The following is a 20,733-nucleotide window of genomic DNA, read 5'->3' as shown; positions in this document are numbered from 1 at the left end:
GATTGATGTGTAAAAAATTGGACTGTGGGAGGTTGGATCTGAGAAATCTCGTAGCAGAGAAAAACCCATAGCAGATCTGGAATTTTGGTTTCTGGTCATACGCGTATGACACTAGGCCATACGCGTATGAGATGGCCTGGAGGGGAGGAGACTGGTGCTGATACGCGCCATACGCGTATACTTACGCGTAGCCTGTGAGTGGTACGCGTATGGGGTGAGGCCATACGCGTATGAATGAAGAAGATGATGTTCTAACGTAGTTTTGACTCTGTTGGTACGCGTATGGGAGAAGTGGTACGCGTATCATACGCGTAAGAGACAGGCAATACGCGTATGGGCTTGGCTAGGAAATGTGCCATACGCGTATGGGCATGAGGCATACGCGTATGGGCAGAAGTTTGATTTTTCTGAGCTGTTGTTGTGCAGTTTTGGTCGTTTCAGCTGAGTGATGTAATTTAGTTGATGTATGATATAGTGGGGATCATTTCCCGTTGTTTTGAGCAGTATAGGTATTAGTAGAGTGTGCTAATACTGTGATTTATTATTTGGCATGACATGATATGATTCTGTGATAAATATGCTGATGATGTATGATGGTATGCATAATGCTGTGAATATGTCTATTATGTATGCGATTGTGGATGGACTGTTTATGGCTTAGAGTGTGAGCATATGTCCATTGTGGATTGTTGTTGATGTTTGCATGCTAGGTGATTTAGCGTGCATAGCATAGCCTTTATGGTGGTAGCTAATTCCCATGGTGAGGAATTAGTGAGTGAGTCACTAGGTCTCAAATGAGTGGGACTAGTGAGCTTGGTAGCCGTATCTGGGTTTGATCGGTGAGGTTGAACTATGTGTTCACGAATAGTCGGTACCGCATGCATGGAGTCTCATTTCATAATGTACGTATGACGTATAATATGAATGGATGTATTCCAATATTTTACGTGTGTGTTGTGGTTGTGTTGAGTATGATTATGAGTTGATGTTGTCGTTGCTGAATGTGTGATATGATTAGGGTGATGAATGTGTTAATTTACTTAACATTATATGATATTTTATAATGCTTATTATATCGATTGAGGAACTCACCCTTACAACTATGTTTCAGGTAACGAGCAGTGATTGAGTAGAAGCTAGTGCTTGGAGTCTAGTGTAGTTCCTTAGTGAGTCATGCTCTGGTATATGTAACATCGGGACGGGATGTTTTACTTTGTTTTCATTGTTGGTTGTTGAACAATTTTACATGTAATGTGTTACATGGTTCGAATGTTGTTAGATTTCTATCCGCTGCGAATTGTGCAATGTTTTATTTTGATTAATAAATGAGCATGACAAGTTATTTTGATGATTGGTGTGAAGTGTCAAGTGTGACACCCTGAAATTGCATATCTACTCTGATTTATATTTTGTTGTTTTAATTAATTATTGGGGTATTTTAGAAGGGTGTTACATATCTCCTAGAAGTAACATGCAAAACAAGGTTCCATAAATACAAACCCGACTACATACACAATTAGGATTTTGTCTTGGCCACTTACCAAATCATTTAGAGTTAGGTTTTTATCATAGTTTTAGAAACCTAATTAGGTTCCTTCAACTTGGTGAATTTCTAGTTTAGACACTTAGGCAATAACGAACTTCAAAATCCTTTCCAAAACTTAATTAAATTTAGGCAAAACGAGCTTTATTGATTTTAAAACAAAAGTGATTTAAGCACAAACTCACACTTAAATATTTATAGACGACGGTTCCTCTGATAATCTGTTTTAGTCGAAAGAAGATATTTTTAGTTAAGGAAACAATGGTAAAACAATTTCAAAATTAAAACGACTATAACTTGTTGAATCTTTATCCGATTACAGTGAAACATATGTTCATTTTAATTGATTCAAAAAGGCAGAACTAATGATTCACTTCTTAGGACAAATATCATTTTTAAAATGACCTATATACCCTTTAAATTTTTTGCCAGTCACCAAATTTAACTCAAAGTCATTTTTTTTCAAAAATCCAAATAAACTAAAACACTTATAAAATTACCAATTCCACATAAACCAAGTCAATTTAGTTTAACTCCACATCTAACAACCTATTCCCAACCCTAAATCAAAACTCATAAATATATGGGGGATTTTCTATTCATAGCATTTCTAATTTTATTTCACTTTATCAAAGTCCATTCATACTACAACTTAGCATAAACAAACCAATTTTTATAGTTAATTTTCTCAAATGAATTCCATTTTTCTTAAAACACGAGACAAGATCAAAGCCTCTTAATCTTGCTTTTTTTTTATAAAAAATTTCACAACCATAAGCCTACGGTATGCCACAGCCACCATCATTAACATGGCCAAGTTTCCAGTTTTTTTTCAAACAAAACTCTAATCATACAACCTTAAAGCACAAATTAATAAAAAAAACACCTGTGCAATTTGAAATAATGAATATACATGCCCTTGTCAGTTGGCCACACTTTAGGTGATGTAATCATAATATTTAAAAGGTTTAAATACTTGGTAACTTCTAAGTCCCTTTAGTTTTGATAGATACTTTTAAGCTTGTAAAGTTCCAAAAAATTTGTAATGAACAGTGTGTTTGTTTTTGCACCCAAACATATTCCATGCATATTCGACACGAGTGCAGTAACTTGTTGCAGATTCAAAGAACATTTGTTGTGGGTTAAACATAAAGTAAACACACACCAAATTCGCAAAAGGCCAACAACACTCTTACAATAAATTCAATACTATCTATCATTAATAAGAAGCCATTCAATATGAGACCTAGGATTAAATAGTGAAAGGTGACGAGGATCATTCATAACCTTTGAATCTCTCACTCACAAGCCAAGTCATGATAATTTATGAGAAAATATCTAAGATATTTGTCACTTTATGTCACATCAAGTTACTCCGTTTCCGAGTTCACTCTCACACGAATCATAATTAACTCAAAGACAACTTTTACGGACATCGAAAAATTCTATCTTACCCTTTTAATTAAAACAAAACATAAATTTTTAAATAAATTTTAGCTCATAAATCAGAAAAAGATATCACGATTATATTCTCACTCCAGATGATATATAAAAGTCTCCTTTTAAATTTTGACGACGATCAAAGTTCATGAAAATTTAAACGACGGGTATATTTTGCTCCTTAACTCAAAATTCAATAGAAAATAGATTTTGAAATTCCAATGCAACAAGAACGTTTCTATAGATAATTAAAGACTATATAAATATTATTCCAACCTTACTAGGGTTTGGGTAACATGTATACATGATCTCAGCAATTTTATGTTATTTACAAACAATTACTTTCAATAAACGACAGAAAAATCCTTACTCATTTATTAATCTTAAACCCTAATACTTATAGTTAACGTAGAACTATACGTCATTGACACCATACTACCTGATAAAATTGACAAGCCCACATGGAGGTGTTCTCAGTTCAATAAAGAAGAAAATTAAGCATGTCTTAGATGTACAGCAGATCAGATTAACAAAACATGTGATGTCGTCCATATTAGAGAATTCTCCGCCAAATAAAGGGTAACTAGATGATACAATTCCAAAGTAGTCCCGAGGAAATTGCATGAGGGTGACATCGTGCTCAAGCAAGTTATTGTGTCAGCTGACCTGGGGAAAATATAGGCTAATTGGGAGGGTTCATACCGCATATATAAGAAATTACCTCATGGAGCTTAGAAACTTGAAGATCTGGATGAAAGATTCATCCCTAAAACATGGAACTCTATTAAACTAAGATACTATTATAGTTAGCCATTTCATGTTTTCTACTTTAATAAGGTGAAATACATTTATTCTGTTAATGTATGAACTTTCTTTAAATTGTTTTATTATCATATTCATATAAAGTAGGCCCATCGCTAGTTCATATAAATGTTGGATCTTCTTTGAAGAGTCATTTCCATCCAAGAGACAATATAAATATTGGATCTTCTCTGAAGAGTCATTTCCACCCAAGAGACAATATAAAGATTGGACTTCTCTGAAGAGTCCTTATCGCCCAAGAGGCAATATAAATGTTGGATCTTCTCTAAAGAGTCCTTGTTGTCTAATAGGCAATATAAATGCTAGATCTTCTCTTAAGAGTCCTTGTCGTCCAAGAGGCAATATAAATTTTGGATCTTCTCTAGAGTGTCCTTGTCGCCTGTAATACCTCAAAATTTTCCCTACCCTTTTTATCTTTTGCTCAAGATTTCATTTGCATACATGGAATCATTTCATGCATCATCATAGCATTTAGCTTGATCATTGCATTTGGTCATTGACTCACAAGAATGACCACTTTCTTTGGTTTTATCTTAACATTAGGGTTTTCATTTTTGTTTCACTTTTTCAACTAACCAAAGCATTATAAGAGATGGTACTTGTTTGTTCCCTTGCTCGTGTAGGTGATCATGCCTCAATTCAAGAGAAAATAAAGGTCTTTTGGTCAAGGGAAATTCAAGTTTGCTTCACTTGATTCAAGGGTGGTTCATGTGTTTATTTCCATGGCACATCACTCAATCTTCATGCCATCCTCAAGATCATTCAAGCCCTGATAAGTTCTCTACAAGGGATGCTTTTTCCATTATCATTTTGGATTAGGATGCAAGGAAACTTCATGTTTGCACAAGTTGCACAAGATTGGTTGACCTAATTTGCAAGTATGGCATGTCACTTGGTTCAAACACCATAAATCTATCATTTCTCAATATTTTTGGGATCTTCTTTAAGCCAAATTTCACATTTGATATCTTATATAACTCTACTTCAATGGTCAAGACTCAACTCAACCTCTAAGACCATCAACTTTGGGATTTTCTCAGATGCTCATGTGTGCACAAAATTAGGTCATGGCATGTTTGACCTAATGCCTGACCTAGATTTTCAGGTCATGACCTCAACTTCCCAAGCATGCCATTTTCACCTCAAGCATCCTTTGGACTTGGTTCTTTTTGCATTTTTTTCTACTCCATGAAATGATCGTTTAATATGAGACATGGGATTGAATAGTGAAAGGTGACAAGGATCATTCATAAACTTTGAATCTCTCACTCACAAGCCAATTCATGATAATTTATGAGAAAATATCTAAGATATTTGTCACTTTATGTCACATCAAGTTACTCAGTTCCCGCGTTCACTCTCAAACGAGTCGTAATTAGCTCAAAGACAACTTTTACAGACATAGAAATTTTTTACCTTAACCTTTTAATTAAAATAAAACCTAAACTTTTGAATAAATTTTTACTCTTAATAAATGTTTGCTCCTTAGATTAGAAAAAATATCGGGATTATATTCTCACTCCAGACGATATATAAAAGTCTCATAAGATGTTACCTCATGGAGCTTACAAACTCGAAGAGCCGGACGAAAGATTCATCCCTAAAACATGGAACTCTATTAAGCTAATATATTATTATAGTTAGCCATTTCATGTTTTACACTTTAATAAGGCGAAAGGCATTTATTCTGCCAATGTATGAACTTTCTTAAAATTGTTTTACTGTCATATTCCTATAAAGTGGGCCCATCGCTAGTTCATATAAATGTTGGATCTTCTCTTAAGGGTCCTTTCCACCTAAGAGACAATATAAATGCTTGATCTTCTCTGGAGAGTCCTTGTCTCCCAAGAGACAATACAAATGTTGGATCTTCCCTGAAGAGTCCATGCCGCTCAAGAGGAAATATAAATGTTGGATGTTCTTTGAATTGTCCTTTTTGTCTAATAGGAAATATAAAGGCTAGATCTTCTCTGAAGAGTCCTTGTCGTCCAAGAGGCAATATAAATTTTATATCTTCTCTAGAGTGTCCTTTCCATGCAAGAGGAAATATAAATGATTGATCTTATTTAAAGAGTCTTTGTCGCCCAAGAGGAAATATAAATGTTAGATATTCTCTTAATAGTCCTTATTTCCCAAGAGGCAATATAAATGTTAGACCTTCTCTGAAGAGTCCTTGCCTCCCAAGAGACAATATAAATATTGGATCTTCTTTAAAGATTCCTTTCCACCTAAGAGGCAATATAAATGTTGGATCTTATTTGAAGAGTCCTTGCTTCCTAATGGGCAATGCAAATATTGGGTCAGCACTAAAGAATTATCAGGCTTCGTGAACTCACTCATAAAATAATATACAGTGAAATAAATAACACAAAACAAGTCTCTCTTGAGGGACTCAACTTAAAGTCCCTCCTAAAGAACCCAACTTAAAGTCTTTCTAGAGGGACTCAACTTAAAGTCTCTCCTGATGGACTTAATTTAAACTCTCACGCGAGGGACTCAACTTAAAGTCTCTCCTGATGGACTTAATTTAAACTCTCACGCGAGGGACTCAACATAAAGTCTCGCTTGAAGAACCCAAACGAAATCGCTTCGCCCTTTACAAGACCCTGCATTTGAGGGACTGTCAGCTGATATAATTTTGTTTTGCCTAAGAGAAGGTAAACCAAGGGAAGCAAGACAAGATGGTTTTGGATGAGTACATATCTAGCACCATAGGTGGTCCATGGTGGTGTTCTAGTCATCCATTGGTCATAACACTCACCCATTGGTCATAGCATCCGCCTCTTATTAGGATTGGGTCAGAATGTCCCTCACTCACTTATAAAACATGGGGAGTGACATGTCCTTAGGCACTAATGATATGAAAGCTCGTTCAAAATGGGAAACTCACATTCTCTATGATAATAGGGAAAATAAAGGGCCAACATCCCATGCTCTTGAGAGAAGGATAGAATACTAACTCCTTGGTTCCAAAAATCCAAACCCATCGGACCTTTATAAATAACTCAACCACAGAGTTGATGGGGAGCATTAAATTCAACTAATATTTAAAGATACAGAGATTCTCATCAATCTGCGTGAGCTCGCTCTAAACAACTCTAAAACACCACATACAACCCTCAAAATACAAGGTTATCCTATTTTTCATTTTAGCAAGCACACAAAGTTTTATGTTAGGTTGATACAAAAGCACACAAAGATTTAATCTTGCATTATATTTGTTTGAGAAAGAAGTTAATGTGACATATGTCTAATAGTCGTAGAATAATTTCATAATTGAAGGATCAGAAACCCAAATGGTCATCTCAAAATCAACAAGTTTAACTACAACCAACTTGACCATTATAAAACAACACAAATGTGAATAAAGAGACTAGTATGCGACTTACTAGGAAAAATAAAGGAAGAAGTGAGGTTTTAGACGAAAGGAAGATATAAACTATTGATAATGCAAAACCCATAAATAGTGGAACAAAAAGAGAACATCATAAAAATTGATGATGGCAAGGCAACATCAATGGTTATGAATTATTCATAGTCAGTCATTGAGATCCAATGATGACATTCAAAATTAGTAGATCTAAGGATTACGATCACACCTAAAAAAGTAATGGTTGTGTCATCGTGTTACATAGACGAATCGACAGATATATGTAGCAGGGTGCATGCAAACTATGACGTGGAAATTCAGTGCAACCATAAAACTTACATCTTCATGCTTAAGATGCAAGTCTAGTAGTCATTGGTACCACATTGGTACTACAACTTAGCTCAAGAAAATTCTATATTAATTTTTTCCAAACTTTTCACACTTCAATTCTTTTTACACCCATTACTATTACAAATAGATAAAGAAGATGGATTATGAAATTGTATAGACCTAAGCATGCTCAACCTAAATATATTAGAGGATTTCTTAATGCACCCTATATATTTCTTAGGCACCACCCAAAAATACTAAAATATCTCCCAGATTTCAGAGATACATCTCTGGACACACCAAATACACATAATTCATTCGTTTTTGAGTCACGCCTCAATTTTATGAATAAATTTACTCCGGAAATGCATCTTCGGAAAGTTTTCGAAAATATATTTCTGAAACCTACTAGAAAAAAACAGGGTCATTTATTGTACTATTTCCAGGGTTAGCTGTGGACCATAAAATTTTTCTATTTCTAGAATCCATTGCCACCCATCCTCTAGTGGTTATATTCTTGTTTGATGGTAAAAGTTGAAAATTATCCTTATTTGAATTTGCATTGTTGGTATAAATTTTCTTTTCATCAGTTGATGCACCATAATTCCACCACCTCCATTTCCACTAGGTCCTGCTTCTTGTAGTGTTTCAAGTTCATTATTAAATTAGTTAATGAATATAATACCATGTTGAATATTTTTGTTGAAAGTTATGATTTTAGAGAGTATATATTACCTGAAACATGTTTATAATTTTAGAGAGTATATATTACCTGAAACATATTTTAGAGAGTATATATTATTGTCGAAAGTTCATTATTAAATTAGTTAATGCATTCAATAGCAAGTATGTTTTTTTGGAGTAGGATAGAGATTTTCGATGGTAATATAAACATGTTTTTGATAAACATCAATGGAAGGGATACTTTCCCAGATGGCAGCTTCTGTTTTTTCAGTAAGTTCTAGAAATACATTTTCGAAAACTTTCAGGAGACGCATTTTCGGAATAAATTTATTCATGAAATTAAGGCATCACTAAAAAAGAATGAAATATGTGTATTAGAGTGCGTTCGGAGATACATCTCCGAAAACTTGGGGTATTTTAATATTTTCGCGTGATTCCTAAGAAACATATAGAGTGCAATCATCAAAATATTATTAATCATCCACTAAGAAAGTCCATAATCCAAAGTACCAAACATGCCCATGGGAAGAAACTCAAATCCATAATAATTAAGGTGCTTACTCTTGAATTGTAATTCCTTGTGTCGAAACAGGTAGTGCTCAACGGAAACAACGATGTGTTGAAACATGTAGTGTGCGTCAAGTTGTATTAAAGGTCGAAGTGTCGAAGCAGGTTGCTTGACACAGGATTTCGACTTAGACCAAAATAGGTATTTTGGGCCTTTGTAATTTTTGGGCTTTAGCTTAGGGAGCAAGCTAGCTCAATTATAAATAGAGGGAGTAACCCATATTTTCATAACAATCTTGTAATCACTTGCAATTGTAAAATTAAGGAGATTTTCCACAGGCTTTGGGAATTTAGAGACTCTGCATAAATTATCTTCTTCCCCGATTTTTGTCAAATCCTAATCTTCTTTCTTATTCAATTTTCTTTTCGTGTTTTCATCATCATTATGCAGCAATATAATTTTGCAACCAAGGTTGGTTGATTCACTCGAGTGAAGAGTGAAGAACAAGAGGGAATTTGATTGGTTGATTGAATCTTGTTCATCAAGATTGACTCGGAATTACTCAAAGTTTTGGGTTTAATTCCAACATCTGGCACTGGTTGAGTGATTCGTGAGAAGCAAAACACGATGGTGATGCATCATCCGAATGGGAATTTTCCGACGAGTCTCCCAATTCTGAAGAATCAGAGTTACGAGAATTGGTGCAAGTATATAAAGTTTGTCTTTTGCTATCAAGATATTTGGGATTTTGTGAAGGAGGGAGTGACACCGCTTGCAGCAAATGCGATGGATGAAGAAAAAGTTGCACATAAATAATTGAAGAAGAAAGATTATAAAGCTCTTTTTATAATCCATCAATGTGTCGATTCTGACAATTTTGAAAAGATTAGTGATGTTGAATCAGCGAAAGAAGCATTGGAAATTCTGGAAAAATCATTTGGAGGCAGATAAAAGGTGAAAGATGTGAGGTTACAAACTCACAAAAGAACATATGAATTACTTCAAATGGAAGACAATGAAATCATAATTGATTTCTTCACTAAGGTTATAAAATTGGTGAATTAAATCAAGGTATATGGAGAAGTGTTGACATCAAGATCAGTTGTTTCAAAGATCTTGAGGTCATTGGCTTCGAAGTTCGACCACGTGGTAGTATCCATAGAAGAGTCGAAAGATTTGTCAGCATTGACAAAGGAAGAGCTTCAAGGGACGCTTGAATCTCATGAAAAAAGAATGGATGAAAGAGTTGCAGGCAAGTCGAAGAGTGATGATGCTTTGTAGGCGCAGTCAATAAGAGAAAAGAAAGGCAAATGGAAGTGGGTCGACAACAAAGGTAGATGAGGCTATAAAAATTCGACTGGTCAAAATCGGAAAAAATGAGACTGGTTGAACCAGAGAAGAACCTCATACCAAAGCAACCAAAGAAGTGGTGGTCGAAAACCTGACAAAAGTAAAATTCAATGTTTCAACTGTCAGAAGTATGGTCATTACTCTAGTGATTGTCTTGAAAAAGCAAACAATCAAGATAATGATGCAAAGTTTACAAAGCATAAAGAAGAAGAGATGTTGTTGATGGTCACAACAAGAGATGAAGAAAACTTTTAGGAGCAATGATACTTGGACTCAGGATGCTCATCACGCATGACTAGTAGGAAAGATTGGTTTGTCAACATGAAACCATCAATGAAGAACATGGTAAAATTTGCAAATGACAATACTCTAGTAGCTGAAGGTATTGGTGATGTTTTGATTATGGGGAAAGATGGAAAAAGGTCAGTAATTTTCAATGTACTATACATACCAGACATGAAAAGTAATTTGCTCAGAATAGGACAGTTGGTCAAAAAGAACTAAAAAGTGTTGATTGAAGACAAGATGATGAGAGTTCTCGACTCAGGTGGAAGGTTAATCTTGAAGGCACCTATGTCTCATAATAGAACCTTCAGGATTGAACTTAATGTGATAGAGCACAAGTGATTTGCAACTGCAGCTAGCAGGGATGAATGGATATGGCACTATAGACATGGCCATCTCAATTTCAAAGACATCAGAGATCTGAAAAGAAGAAATATGGTTTTAGGGTTACCAGAATTTGACATTCTAAATGAAGTGTGTGAAGAACGTGTGCAGGAGAAACAACACAAGAACAACTTCAGCAAGGATGCAGGAAGCAAGTCGAAGGAAATTCTTGAAGTCATATACTCTGATGTGTGTGGTTCTATCCAGATGGATTCGATTGGAGGTAACAGATACTTTGTCATATTTATAGATAATTTTAGTCAAAAATTATGGACTTACCTGATCAAGAAGAAAAGTGAAGTGATCGAGGTATTTTCCAAGTTTAAATCTATGGTCGAAAGATAAAGTGGTCGAAAGCTCAAGATTCTGAGGGCTGATGGTGGTGGAGAGTATGTGTCGAAAGACTTCGACAAGTTATGTGAGAAAGAAGGGATTGTGCATGAGGTGGTGCTACCCTACACTCTACAACATAATGGAACTGCAGAAAGGAAGAATATAATCATCATGAATATGGTGAGAAGTATGTTGAAAGGCAAGCATTTATCCAAAGAATTATAGGGAGAAGTTGTGTCGGCATCAACATATATTTTAAACAAATGTCTGATGAAGAAGCTAGAATGAGTTGCGCCAGAAGAATGTTGGTCTGGTGTCAAACCTAGCTTAATTCATTTGAAAGTATTTGGATATATAACACATAAACATGTGCCTAATCAGTTAAGAAGAAAACTTGATGACAAGTCGAGTTAGATGATCCTAATAGGATATCATTCAACTGGAGGTTACAAGTTGTTCGACCCAGTAAACAAGTAAGTAGTGATCAGCAGGTACGTGATCATAAATGAGCTTAAGGAATGTGATTGGACTGAAAATGTCAAGAAGGATTCATTGAGAATATTATGTGAAGAACCATCAAATGAATTCGAAAGAGAAGTTCGACAGGAAGAGGCCAAAGGTCAAGCAAACATAAGCAAGCCTCAGAGAATAAGACACATGCCTGTAAGGTTGCAAGAATGTGTGATTACAGCATATGATGTGTTCGATGATGAAGGTGAGCTGGTACACTAAGCTTTCTATGCATATGTCGAACTAGTCAATGCAGCTGAGGCATTGAAGGATTCACAGTGGGTGAAAGCAATGAATGAGGAACTAAAGTCCACTAAGACAACGATACCTGGTCACCTGTCGAGTTGCCTCAAGGCAAGAAGGAAATTAATGTGAAGTGGGTATACAAGGTGAATGTGAATCCCAAAGGTGAAGTAATTCGACACAAGGCAAGGCTTGTGGCGAAAGGATTTCTTCAGAAGGAAGGAATCTACTTCGATGAAGTTTTTGCACTTGTTGCTAGGATCAAAACAATCAGGTTGGATGTTGGTCTAGTAAACATGAACAATTTGCACACATGTCAAATGGATATGAAATGTGCATTCCTGAATGACCCTTTAGATAAAGAAGTTTATGTTGCACAACCAATTGGATTTGTGAAACATGGTGAAGAAATCAAGGTATACATGCTGCATAAATCCTTTTATGGATTTAAGCAAGCTCTAAGAGCCTGTAATAAGAAGATATACAATTTCCTAAGGGAAAAGGAATTTGTGAAGTGCACAGTTGAGCATGGAGTATACGTAAGAAGAAGCAATAGTGAATTTCTTATACTATATCTCTATGTCGATGACCTGTTAATAACAGGAAGTCATCAGAAGGAGATCAAAGATTTAAAACATAACTTGAGTGAGGAGTTTGAAATGTCAGACTTGGGAAATCTCTCATATTTCCTTGGCATTGAATTCTACAAGAGTGGTAGAGGCTTGATTATGCACCAAAGAAGATATGCAGGAGAAATACTCAAGAGATTTGAGATGCAAGATTGCAAGCCAACTTTGACTCCAATTGAACCCAGATTGTAACTGTCGAAAGACACAGACGAAGATGATGTCAATCCAACGCAGTACAAAAGACTCATTGGATCATTTCGATACCTTTGTCACACAAGACCTAATCTAGCATACAGTGTAGGTATGATGAGTAGATTCATGCAGAAGCCAAAGGTATCACACCTAGCAGCGGCGAAGAGGATACTAAGGTATCTGAAAGGAACTCTCGACTACGACATTTTGTTTCCTACGGTTGATGAAGGAAAAGAATGCAAGTTATTGGGATACATCGACTCAAGTTGGTGCAGTGATGTTAAGGATAGAAAATCCACACTCGACTACGTGTTTATGCTAGGTGGTGCACCAGTTACGCCGAGTTCAAGAAAGGAACCAGTAGTAGCAATGTCGTCGTGTGAAGCAGAGTACATAGTTGCTTCTCTTTGTGCATGTCAAACAACGTGGATCATGAATTTGGTCAAAGAGATTACAGAGAAGAATCATGGAGTAATTACAATGAAGATCGACATGTCTGTTATCAATCTGGCGAAGAATCTGTTAGCGCATAGACGAATCAAGTACATCGAAATGAGGTTCCACTATCTTCGAGAGCAGGTAGTAGAAGCGAAATTGAACTTGGAACACTGCAGAACTGAGAATCAGATTGCAAATATCATGACGAAGGAAATGCAGGTCGAAATATTTAAGAAGTTAAGATCTATGATGAGTATAGATAGCTTAGACATAATGAAATAGGTGGTGTGTTGAATTATAATTCCTTGTGTCGAAGCATGTTGTGTTCAACATAAACAAGGATGTGTCGAAACATGTAGTGTATGTCGGGTTGTATTAGATGTCGAAGTGTCGAAGCAGGTTGCTTGACATATGACTTCGACTTAGACCAAAATAAATATTTTGGGCCTTTGTAATTTTTGGACTTTAGCTTTGGGAGCAAGCTAGCTTAATTATAAATAGAGGGAGTAACCCCTATTTTTAAAACAATCTTGTAATCACTTGCAGTTGCAAAATTAACGAGATTTTCCACAAGGTGTAGGCAGAGAGAGACTTTGCATAAATTATCTTCTTCGCCCAATTTTCGTCAAACTCTAATCTTCTTTCTTATTCAATTTTCTTTTCTTGTTTTCATCATCAATGTGTAACGATACAATCTTGCAACCAATGTTGATTGATTCACTCGAGTGAAGAGTGAAAAACAAGAGGAAATTTGATCGGTTGATTGAATCTTGTTCATCAAGATTGACTCGAAATTACTCAAAATTTTGGATTTGATTTCAACATTTACCTCAACGTTTCATGATGTCACAATGCAATAATATACCCCTAGAGTTCATCCCTTCTGACTAATACTCCTATTAGTCTGAAATTTAGAAGAACTTATGTGCTGACACTCTTTCGAGCTACATGAAACATATTTAAATTAGATAGGTACCAACCCTTTTCTCAAATTCAATTAAACAACAAACTCATACTTATCCTCTAATGTTTTCATAGATCACCGTGGTTGAAACTTGAAATAGCAACTACATGGTGCATGTAAGGGTTCAATCACTCTATAAATAGAGAATTCACCCCTTAAATATAATCACACAATCAATTCGTTTACTACCCGCTAACACACATCTTTACTTTAACATCAAAGTATTTTTTGCTAATACACTTCCTCACTCAAAGAAGTAGCAATACGAGTAACAAGCAAGAAGATTTCCAGCACCACTCCAACCATTCATAATCCGTGACATAAAGATTATATCAAATGTTCAGATGATTTATCCATTAAACTTATAGAGAAATAGTACTCGTGTAAGACTTACTCGGGAAGAAAAAGGTTTATGAACAAAGAAAATGCTATAATTTTAATATTTTATAATTTAAATATGACCAATGTTTTAAAAAGAAAAAGTAATAATGTTAAAAGCTCTTGAAAAAACGATGAAATCCATTATTATGAGTCCAAGAAAAAACTCCATACATTTTTCTTATATGGAACCAACCATTCGATGTACAAATGTAAGTCCTATAATCTCTACCATAATTTACACTTGGAGAAAACATCCTCAATAGATTATTGAATTACTTTTCAATCTATCTCAAAGAACATCACCAAGAAAACAGACACATAATTTACACACACACACAAAAAAAAAAAAACTCCTATTCCCAAACCCAGGAATAGAAATAGAAGAAGAAAACCCATAAAACTGTTACATAAACATCACCAGCTTTTCTGGTGTCTATGTTTTCCAGATCTCATATCAGATTCACCACTTCTAGGAGAAACTAACCCTTCAGCTACATAATCATTTTTCTTCACCAGTTTTTCTTTCGAACTATCTTTCAAAATAGGAACTATATACCACACAACACACGTACAAACCGTTGCAAAAGATCTTCCAAAAACAGTCAACAACAACAAAATCAACATCATCACAACCGGCACATAGAAAGAAGGCCTCTTCAACATTTCATCTTTATCAGCAATAGTAACACGATGGTGAGATGATTCCATCCTGTGTAATTGCTTTGTTTCTTCGACATGTTTCTGATCCATCGGTTCTGAGAACGACGTTGAATGTCTTACCTTAACTTGTTCTTCGCTCTTGTGTTTCTTCTGATTGCTGTTTTTGAGTTTGACAACAATCGGAACGAAATCGTTGTCGTTTGAGTATGTAAAACGAACAAAAGATATATCACGAGGGTTCATTTGCGAGTAAACTTTCTTTCTTCGTTGATCAAGTTCGGATAAAAGGGTGGAAAATTTGTCCAAGCCTCGTGAAGCGTAGGGGTTGTCTTTTCTTTTGGATTTTGATTTGGGAGATGAACATGGTAAATCAAGATCTTGTTGGTGTTGGAAACTGCCGCAAACTAAATGGTTGAACATTTGGAAAAGTTTTTGAGGAACTATTTTGATCGAAAGAGGAGAGTTCAGAAATGTATTTATTGATGAAATTGTGTGGGAGACAAGACTTGACTGGATCTAGTTTTGAAGTACACGCGTATAGCTAAGGTCAAGATAAAGGTTTGAAATGTTTGTATAATTATTCTATTTAGACTTTTTAGACTTTGACATTAATATAGGATGGCGTAGAAAAGTGTTTTGTGGATTAATAAATTAGAGGACATGTTACTTGTGGAAGAGGGAGTTGAATAGGTATAGTCATTGATTAATTAAATTAATGTGGGAATTTATAGTGTGCCATGATATGTGTACGATGAATTAGTCGTGTGTTCTAGAAGGAAATTTGGTTGATAATTATAGTGAGTGGCGACAAAGGTAGAAGTTGACAAGAAAAACAGAGGAGTATTTAATAAGGTTTGGTTTGGTTGCAAAACGACATACAAAAAAGTCCAAAAAATAAAAATTGGGGCATTCGGAGAATCGAACTCCGGACCTCTCGCACCCAAAGCGAGAATCATACCACTAGACCAAATGCCCTTTTGATGATAGATGTGTTCCATGATTATACTAGTATATAACTAACTTCATTAAAACTGAGGTTCAGACGATAACATACGAGGTGTGGTCGTAATTGGTGTGCTATGGAGATATTGTGAATTTTCATACAATATTAACTACTGCCCATCATTGCGTATGAATATTCTGCTTAAGAAATTAGTAAATTACAAATTATATGTTGATTTAAAATATTTTTAAAAATTCATACATTAAAATATCTTATATACTAGTATATACTTTCTTTTTATCTTTTGAAGAAAATACTTTGTTTGCTAAAAATAATTAATTGATAGAAAGTAAAATAATATATTATATTTGAAATATTTAATAAATTTAACAATTTAATTTATAGTTAAAAATTATGTGATAAAGTTTAAAATTCTATTGAGATAATCAATACAAAAATAAGAGAAAATAGAATACATTTTAAGTTACAAATTCAAATGTTGATTCGAAGTAACCTACCAAGAAACATTAAATTTGGAAAAGAACTTTATATAGTTTTGCAAGAGAAAATTGGTAAACAACTTTCCTCATATGGTTTATATAAATTATATATTATCAAATAGTTTTGAAATAAATACGAGAATGCTACACCTTCATGAAATATATTCCTTATTTTTTCTAATTTAATATTTCATAAAAAAGAAGTATAAATAGAAAATATTTTGTTCACTTCATGAACCATAAATGTATGGTGAAGGAATGTAATAAAGTCTTGATCGGACAAGGAAATTTTTTATAAGCATAGTGAACATGCACGGTTAGCATTATAGCGTCTAAGTTAGTGAATAAATGAATAGTGGTGTGAGAGTCAGAATAAAAGGAATACCTTAAATGACAAGCAGTTAAAATCGTCTACATGCAATGCAGCGTGTTAAGTGGACAACCTTCTGATTAAATCAGATGGTGAGTGGCATGTTGGAGGAAAAAATAGTGTGCTTTTGGTTAAGGTGAAAGTCTTCCATTTCTGCGTGCCATTCTCCTCGATGTACTCTTTTGGGCCTTTTGTCATAGACCTTGCGAACAACCCAGAGTAGTTTCTCCCAACCCTTTGTTCCTACTCCGTAGAATGATGGCTTCATCGTGCACGTTTTCTAAACTACTATTAATAGAAGTAAGTGAAGAGTCTTTATGGGACATCACCAACATTGAGAACAGACACATTAAATGTCTTTCTTCTTATTGATAATGTTCTGCATGAATGTCTTGACATGTGACAAAAATGATATCCCCTCTGTCGAAGGATACTCAAGTGCTCTGAGTAGTTCATGATGAGATCTCGACAGTTGGTGGTTTAGCTTGTGCTTCCGCACGTAGTGGAACACACACTTTATTTTTTTTAGACATACATAAGGAGTTTTGAAACTACTATGTTCCTCTCTTTTCCATTTGTGAATAGCTTCAGAAGCTCTTCTTTTTTGTCAGTCTTTCTATACTGGTCATAATATCTTGCCTATTGGTGCTAGTTTTCTTGGTATAATCTATAACTTATGGGTCATCAAATTCATCATTTCGAGGTTGAAGTTACGCGAAATATACCTGAGTGCATCGCACGCTCAAAGATACAACAGAGTCGCCATCGAACTTTATTTATTCCCGAAAGAAAGAAAAAACATCGATAAAACTCGGGGAAAAGAGAAACAGGTAAGGGAGTTGGTTATGCAAGGGGAATGTATTAGCATCTCTCACATTTGTTGTACTCAACGGAAACTATTTCTATTGTTCTTTGCAAGAACGGGTGTTAATATCTAAAGATACTCGTGAAAGGAGAAAAAGGTTTTAATAATTAGTGTGCTCGCCAAGGATTGGGGCCCTTGTGCCTACGTATCCTCATTGTGCAATAAGGAAATCAGAGCTCTGTAGTTCGTGGAACTAAGACCGATGTGTTAGTTGTTTTTAATGAACATTGTTAACGTTCGCGTTCTACAATCAACTTGCTTGTATGCTCGAGCATGAGATACTTAAGCGTTTATTTATTTGCGATAGAATGGATGCACCTGGATCACACTCTACCAGTTAAATAGTACTTGTATGCTCACGCATGGAGACTTAAGTTTCATTCACGATAGAAGATAAGTAACATGTTCTTTCTGAAAAGGTTTTAAATAGAAAACGATGCCCAAAGGCAAAAGCTGTGTTTGATGTGGTGAGTTTTCTTTTATTCTAAAAAGAAGTCATGATTTCAATTATACTAAAGTCTATGAATGGAGGTGAATACGATGAGCAATTGGGTCATTTGTCCCATACCCAAAGATATTCAGAATGAGGATATGAATTCTCCACTTTCACCCCTTCTTCGTTGTTTAAGGCTCATGACATACAATTCTAATCGTATTGTTAATTGTTTTTAAGTTTATTCACAAAAATGGTTTTAGTCTTACTGAAACAAAGAAAGGAATGGGAGAGAGAAACCCTAGAAGGTTGAGAGCTTGATCTTCAGTCTACATCCCACATATGTGTAGAAAGACTTGTCAATTATTCGACTTAAATTGCACTAAAGTCTATTAATAGAGGCGAATACGATGAGCAATTGAGTCATTCGTCCATACCCAAAGATATTCAGAATGAGGATATGAATGCTCCACTCTCACCCTTTCTCTACTATTTAAGGTACATGTCGTGTAATTTTCATCATAACTGACGAGTGTTGAAGTTGAATCTCCTTGTTGCTTCCTGTGATGAAGTGTTGCTTTGTATTAAAGTCTATGAATAAAGGCGAATACAATGAGCAACTAAGTCATTCGTCCCATACCCAAAGATATTCAGAATGAGGATAAGAATTCTCCACTCTCACCCCTTCTCTATTGCTTAAAGCTCATGGCACACAACTTGGATCATGATTGACAAGTGTTGATACACCTTTGTTGCGTTTGAAGTAGTCCATTATGCCTGTAATGTGAATGCCTTGTACTGATTTGAAGTCTTGAACTCTTGATCTTGAATCTTTAGGTCTTAAGCTTTTGAGGTCCAGTATATCCAGTACCTTTTCCATAAGGGGACTTGTCCCATCAAGTGATCAAGGGGCTTTTGATCACTTGAACAGGCTTGAGGAATTGAGCACGGTGCAAGGGATTTGGTTGTTCTAAGTAAACTTTGATTAACATAACCAATGGGAATGGAATATGAGTTGAATTATATACACAGTATCTAAAGGATTAATCAGTCAATCAGATGATTTTTACAAGCCCTAAACTAGGGGAACATGCATATCATGATTCTAAACCCTAGGTACTAAAGTTAATGTGCACAAATTGAACAATTAGGAATAGTTTCTAAAAATCAAAATCTAATTAAAAACTAATCAAGTCTAGTTATCTAATTTTATCACCATTATTTCTAATTATAACCTAATCATATAATGAACCTAGTTCTTTATAAATTGTTCCTAATTATAACCTAATCAATTCTAAATTTTCTAATTAGCATACTCATCTAATTAGCCTAATTATCATATGGTAAAAAAATCTAACAAAATATTAACAGAAGAATTAGTTGTTATATGTACCAAAAATATGAACAAAAGACAGAAAACAGAAAATGAGAAACTAATTAAGAGAACAATTAAAATTGATTAATCAAATTAAATTAATTTAAGAATTATTTTAAGGAAAAAAAGGGAGGGTGTGAGATAGCATGGACACGGGTGTATGAAGAATGTCGGGCCCTAGGCCCAAACAGAATCAAGCCACAAAATGAAACCATCACACAACCAAGTCAAATGCGATGAAAATGATTTCCATTCCTCATCGCGTTTTCCATTCGCTTATTCATCTTCGTAATCGGACTCGGAGCGAAAACAAGGTGAAGAATCAAGGCTCAATCAATTTTCTCCGAAATCAACATCATCCAACAATTCAATTCACTTGTGCGTGCGCAAAATTGAAAAAGAGCGGAATCGAAATCGAATGAATTTGGATGCGTGTGTGATGAATGAACGAAGCCCTGTGAATGGGTGCAGAATGTGTGGTTTTATAGAGCTGAATTCAGTTATGAAATTCACATGAAATTACCTTCAAATTCATAAATCAGTTAGACATGAAATGAAAATTATAGTTAGTTAGCCAAAATTAAATTCAGTTAGTAAACTTGTTATGAGATTCAAATGAGTGAATTTGGTTTTAATTTGTATTGCATTTTGAGTTGTTCACAGTGGAAATCAAAATTCAATTTACTGTTAAGTGAGACTTGTTAATTGTTAGTTTCAATGAAGTTAGCAATGTGAGATTAGTAATGTAGTGAAAAATCATGTAGGGCAGTGCTAATTGGAAGATTTGCTTGAAGAACTCGTTTGCTTTGGCTTGAAGTAATGGATGGAATTGTGTTCACTATGTTATTAATTTGCTTTCTTGAATGTGAATGGTATTGTGTTATGAATTTGATATCAAAATTTCATGTGCATTGGCTTATTGGTTTGTTGTGAAATGCATGGTGTAATGAAAAATTACTTGTGAACTCATGCTTCGAATTGGCTTGGCTTGAAGAGTGGATGGAATTGCTTGGATTTGCTATGTCTCACATGCTTGAAATGGATTGGATTGAAATTGTGTAGAAATTGTAGATTTTTGTAACTTTTTGAAGTGGACATTGTAATGTAAGAATGTTGTAAATTGGAAAATGTGATTGGAATTTATGTATGATTGAATGAAATAAATAGTTTATGTAAATGAT

The 20,733-nt window shown here is 34.8% G+C and overlaps 1 protein-coding gene and 1 non-coding gene across 2 annotated transcripts; both read right to left on the bottom strand.

Annotated features, from left to right (window-relative positions):
• Positions 1–14,526: 14,526 nt before the first annotated feature.
• LOC127088014 (uncharacterized) lies at positions 14,527–15,697 on the bottom strand. The gene has a single exon (XM_051028924.1). It carries the CDS (start codon positions 15,484–15,486, stop codon positions 14,821–14,823), a length of 666 nt encoding a protein of 221 aa, XP_050884881.1. The 5' UTR covers positions 15,487–15,697; the 3' UTR covers positions 14,527–14,820.
• A 272-nt stretch (positions 15,698–15,969) lies between these two features.
• On the bottom strand, positions 15,970–16,041 carry TRNAP-UGG (transfer RNA proline (anticodon UGG)). Its single transcript has one exon. It is a non-coding gene; the product is annotated as a tRNA-Pro (tRNA).
• Between the last annotated feature and the right edge of the window lie 4,692 nt (positions 16,042–20,733).

Source organism: Lathyrus oleraceus, chromosome 5 (genome assembly GCF_024323335.1).
Source record: "Lathyrus oleraceus cultivar Zhongwan6 chromosome 5, CAAS_Psat_ZW6_1.0, whole genome shotgun sequence".
Lineage (NCBI taxonomy): Eukaryota > Viridiplantae > Streptophyta > Magnoliopsida > Fabales > Fabaceae > Lathyrus > Lathyrus oleraceus.
This window is presented reverse-complemented; position numbering and strand designations above follow the sequence as displayed.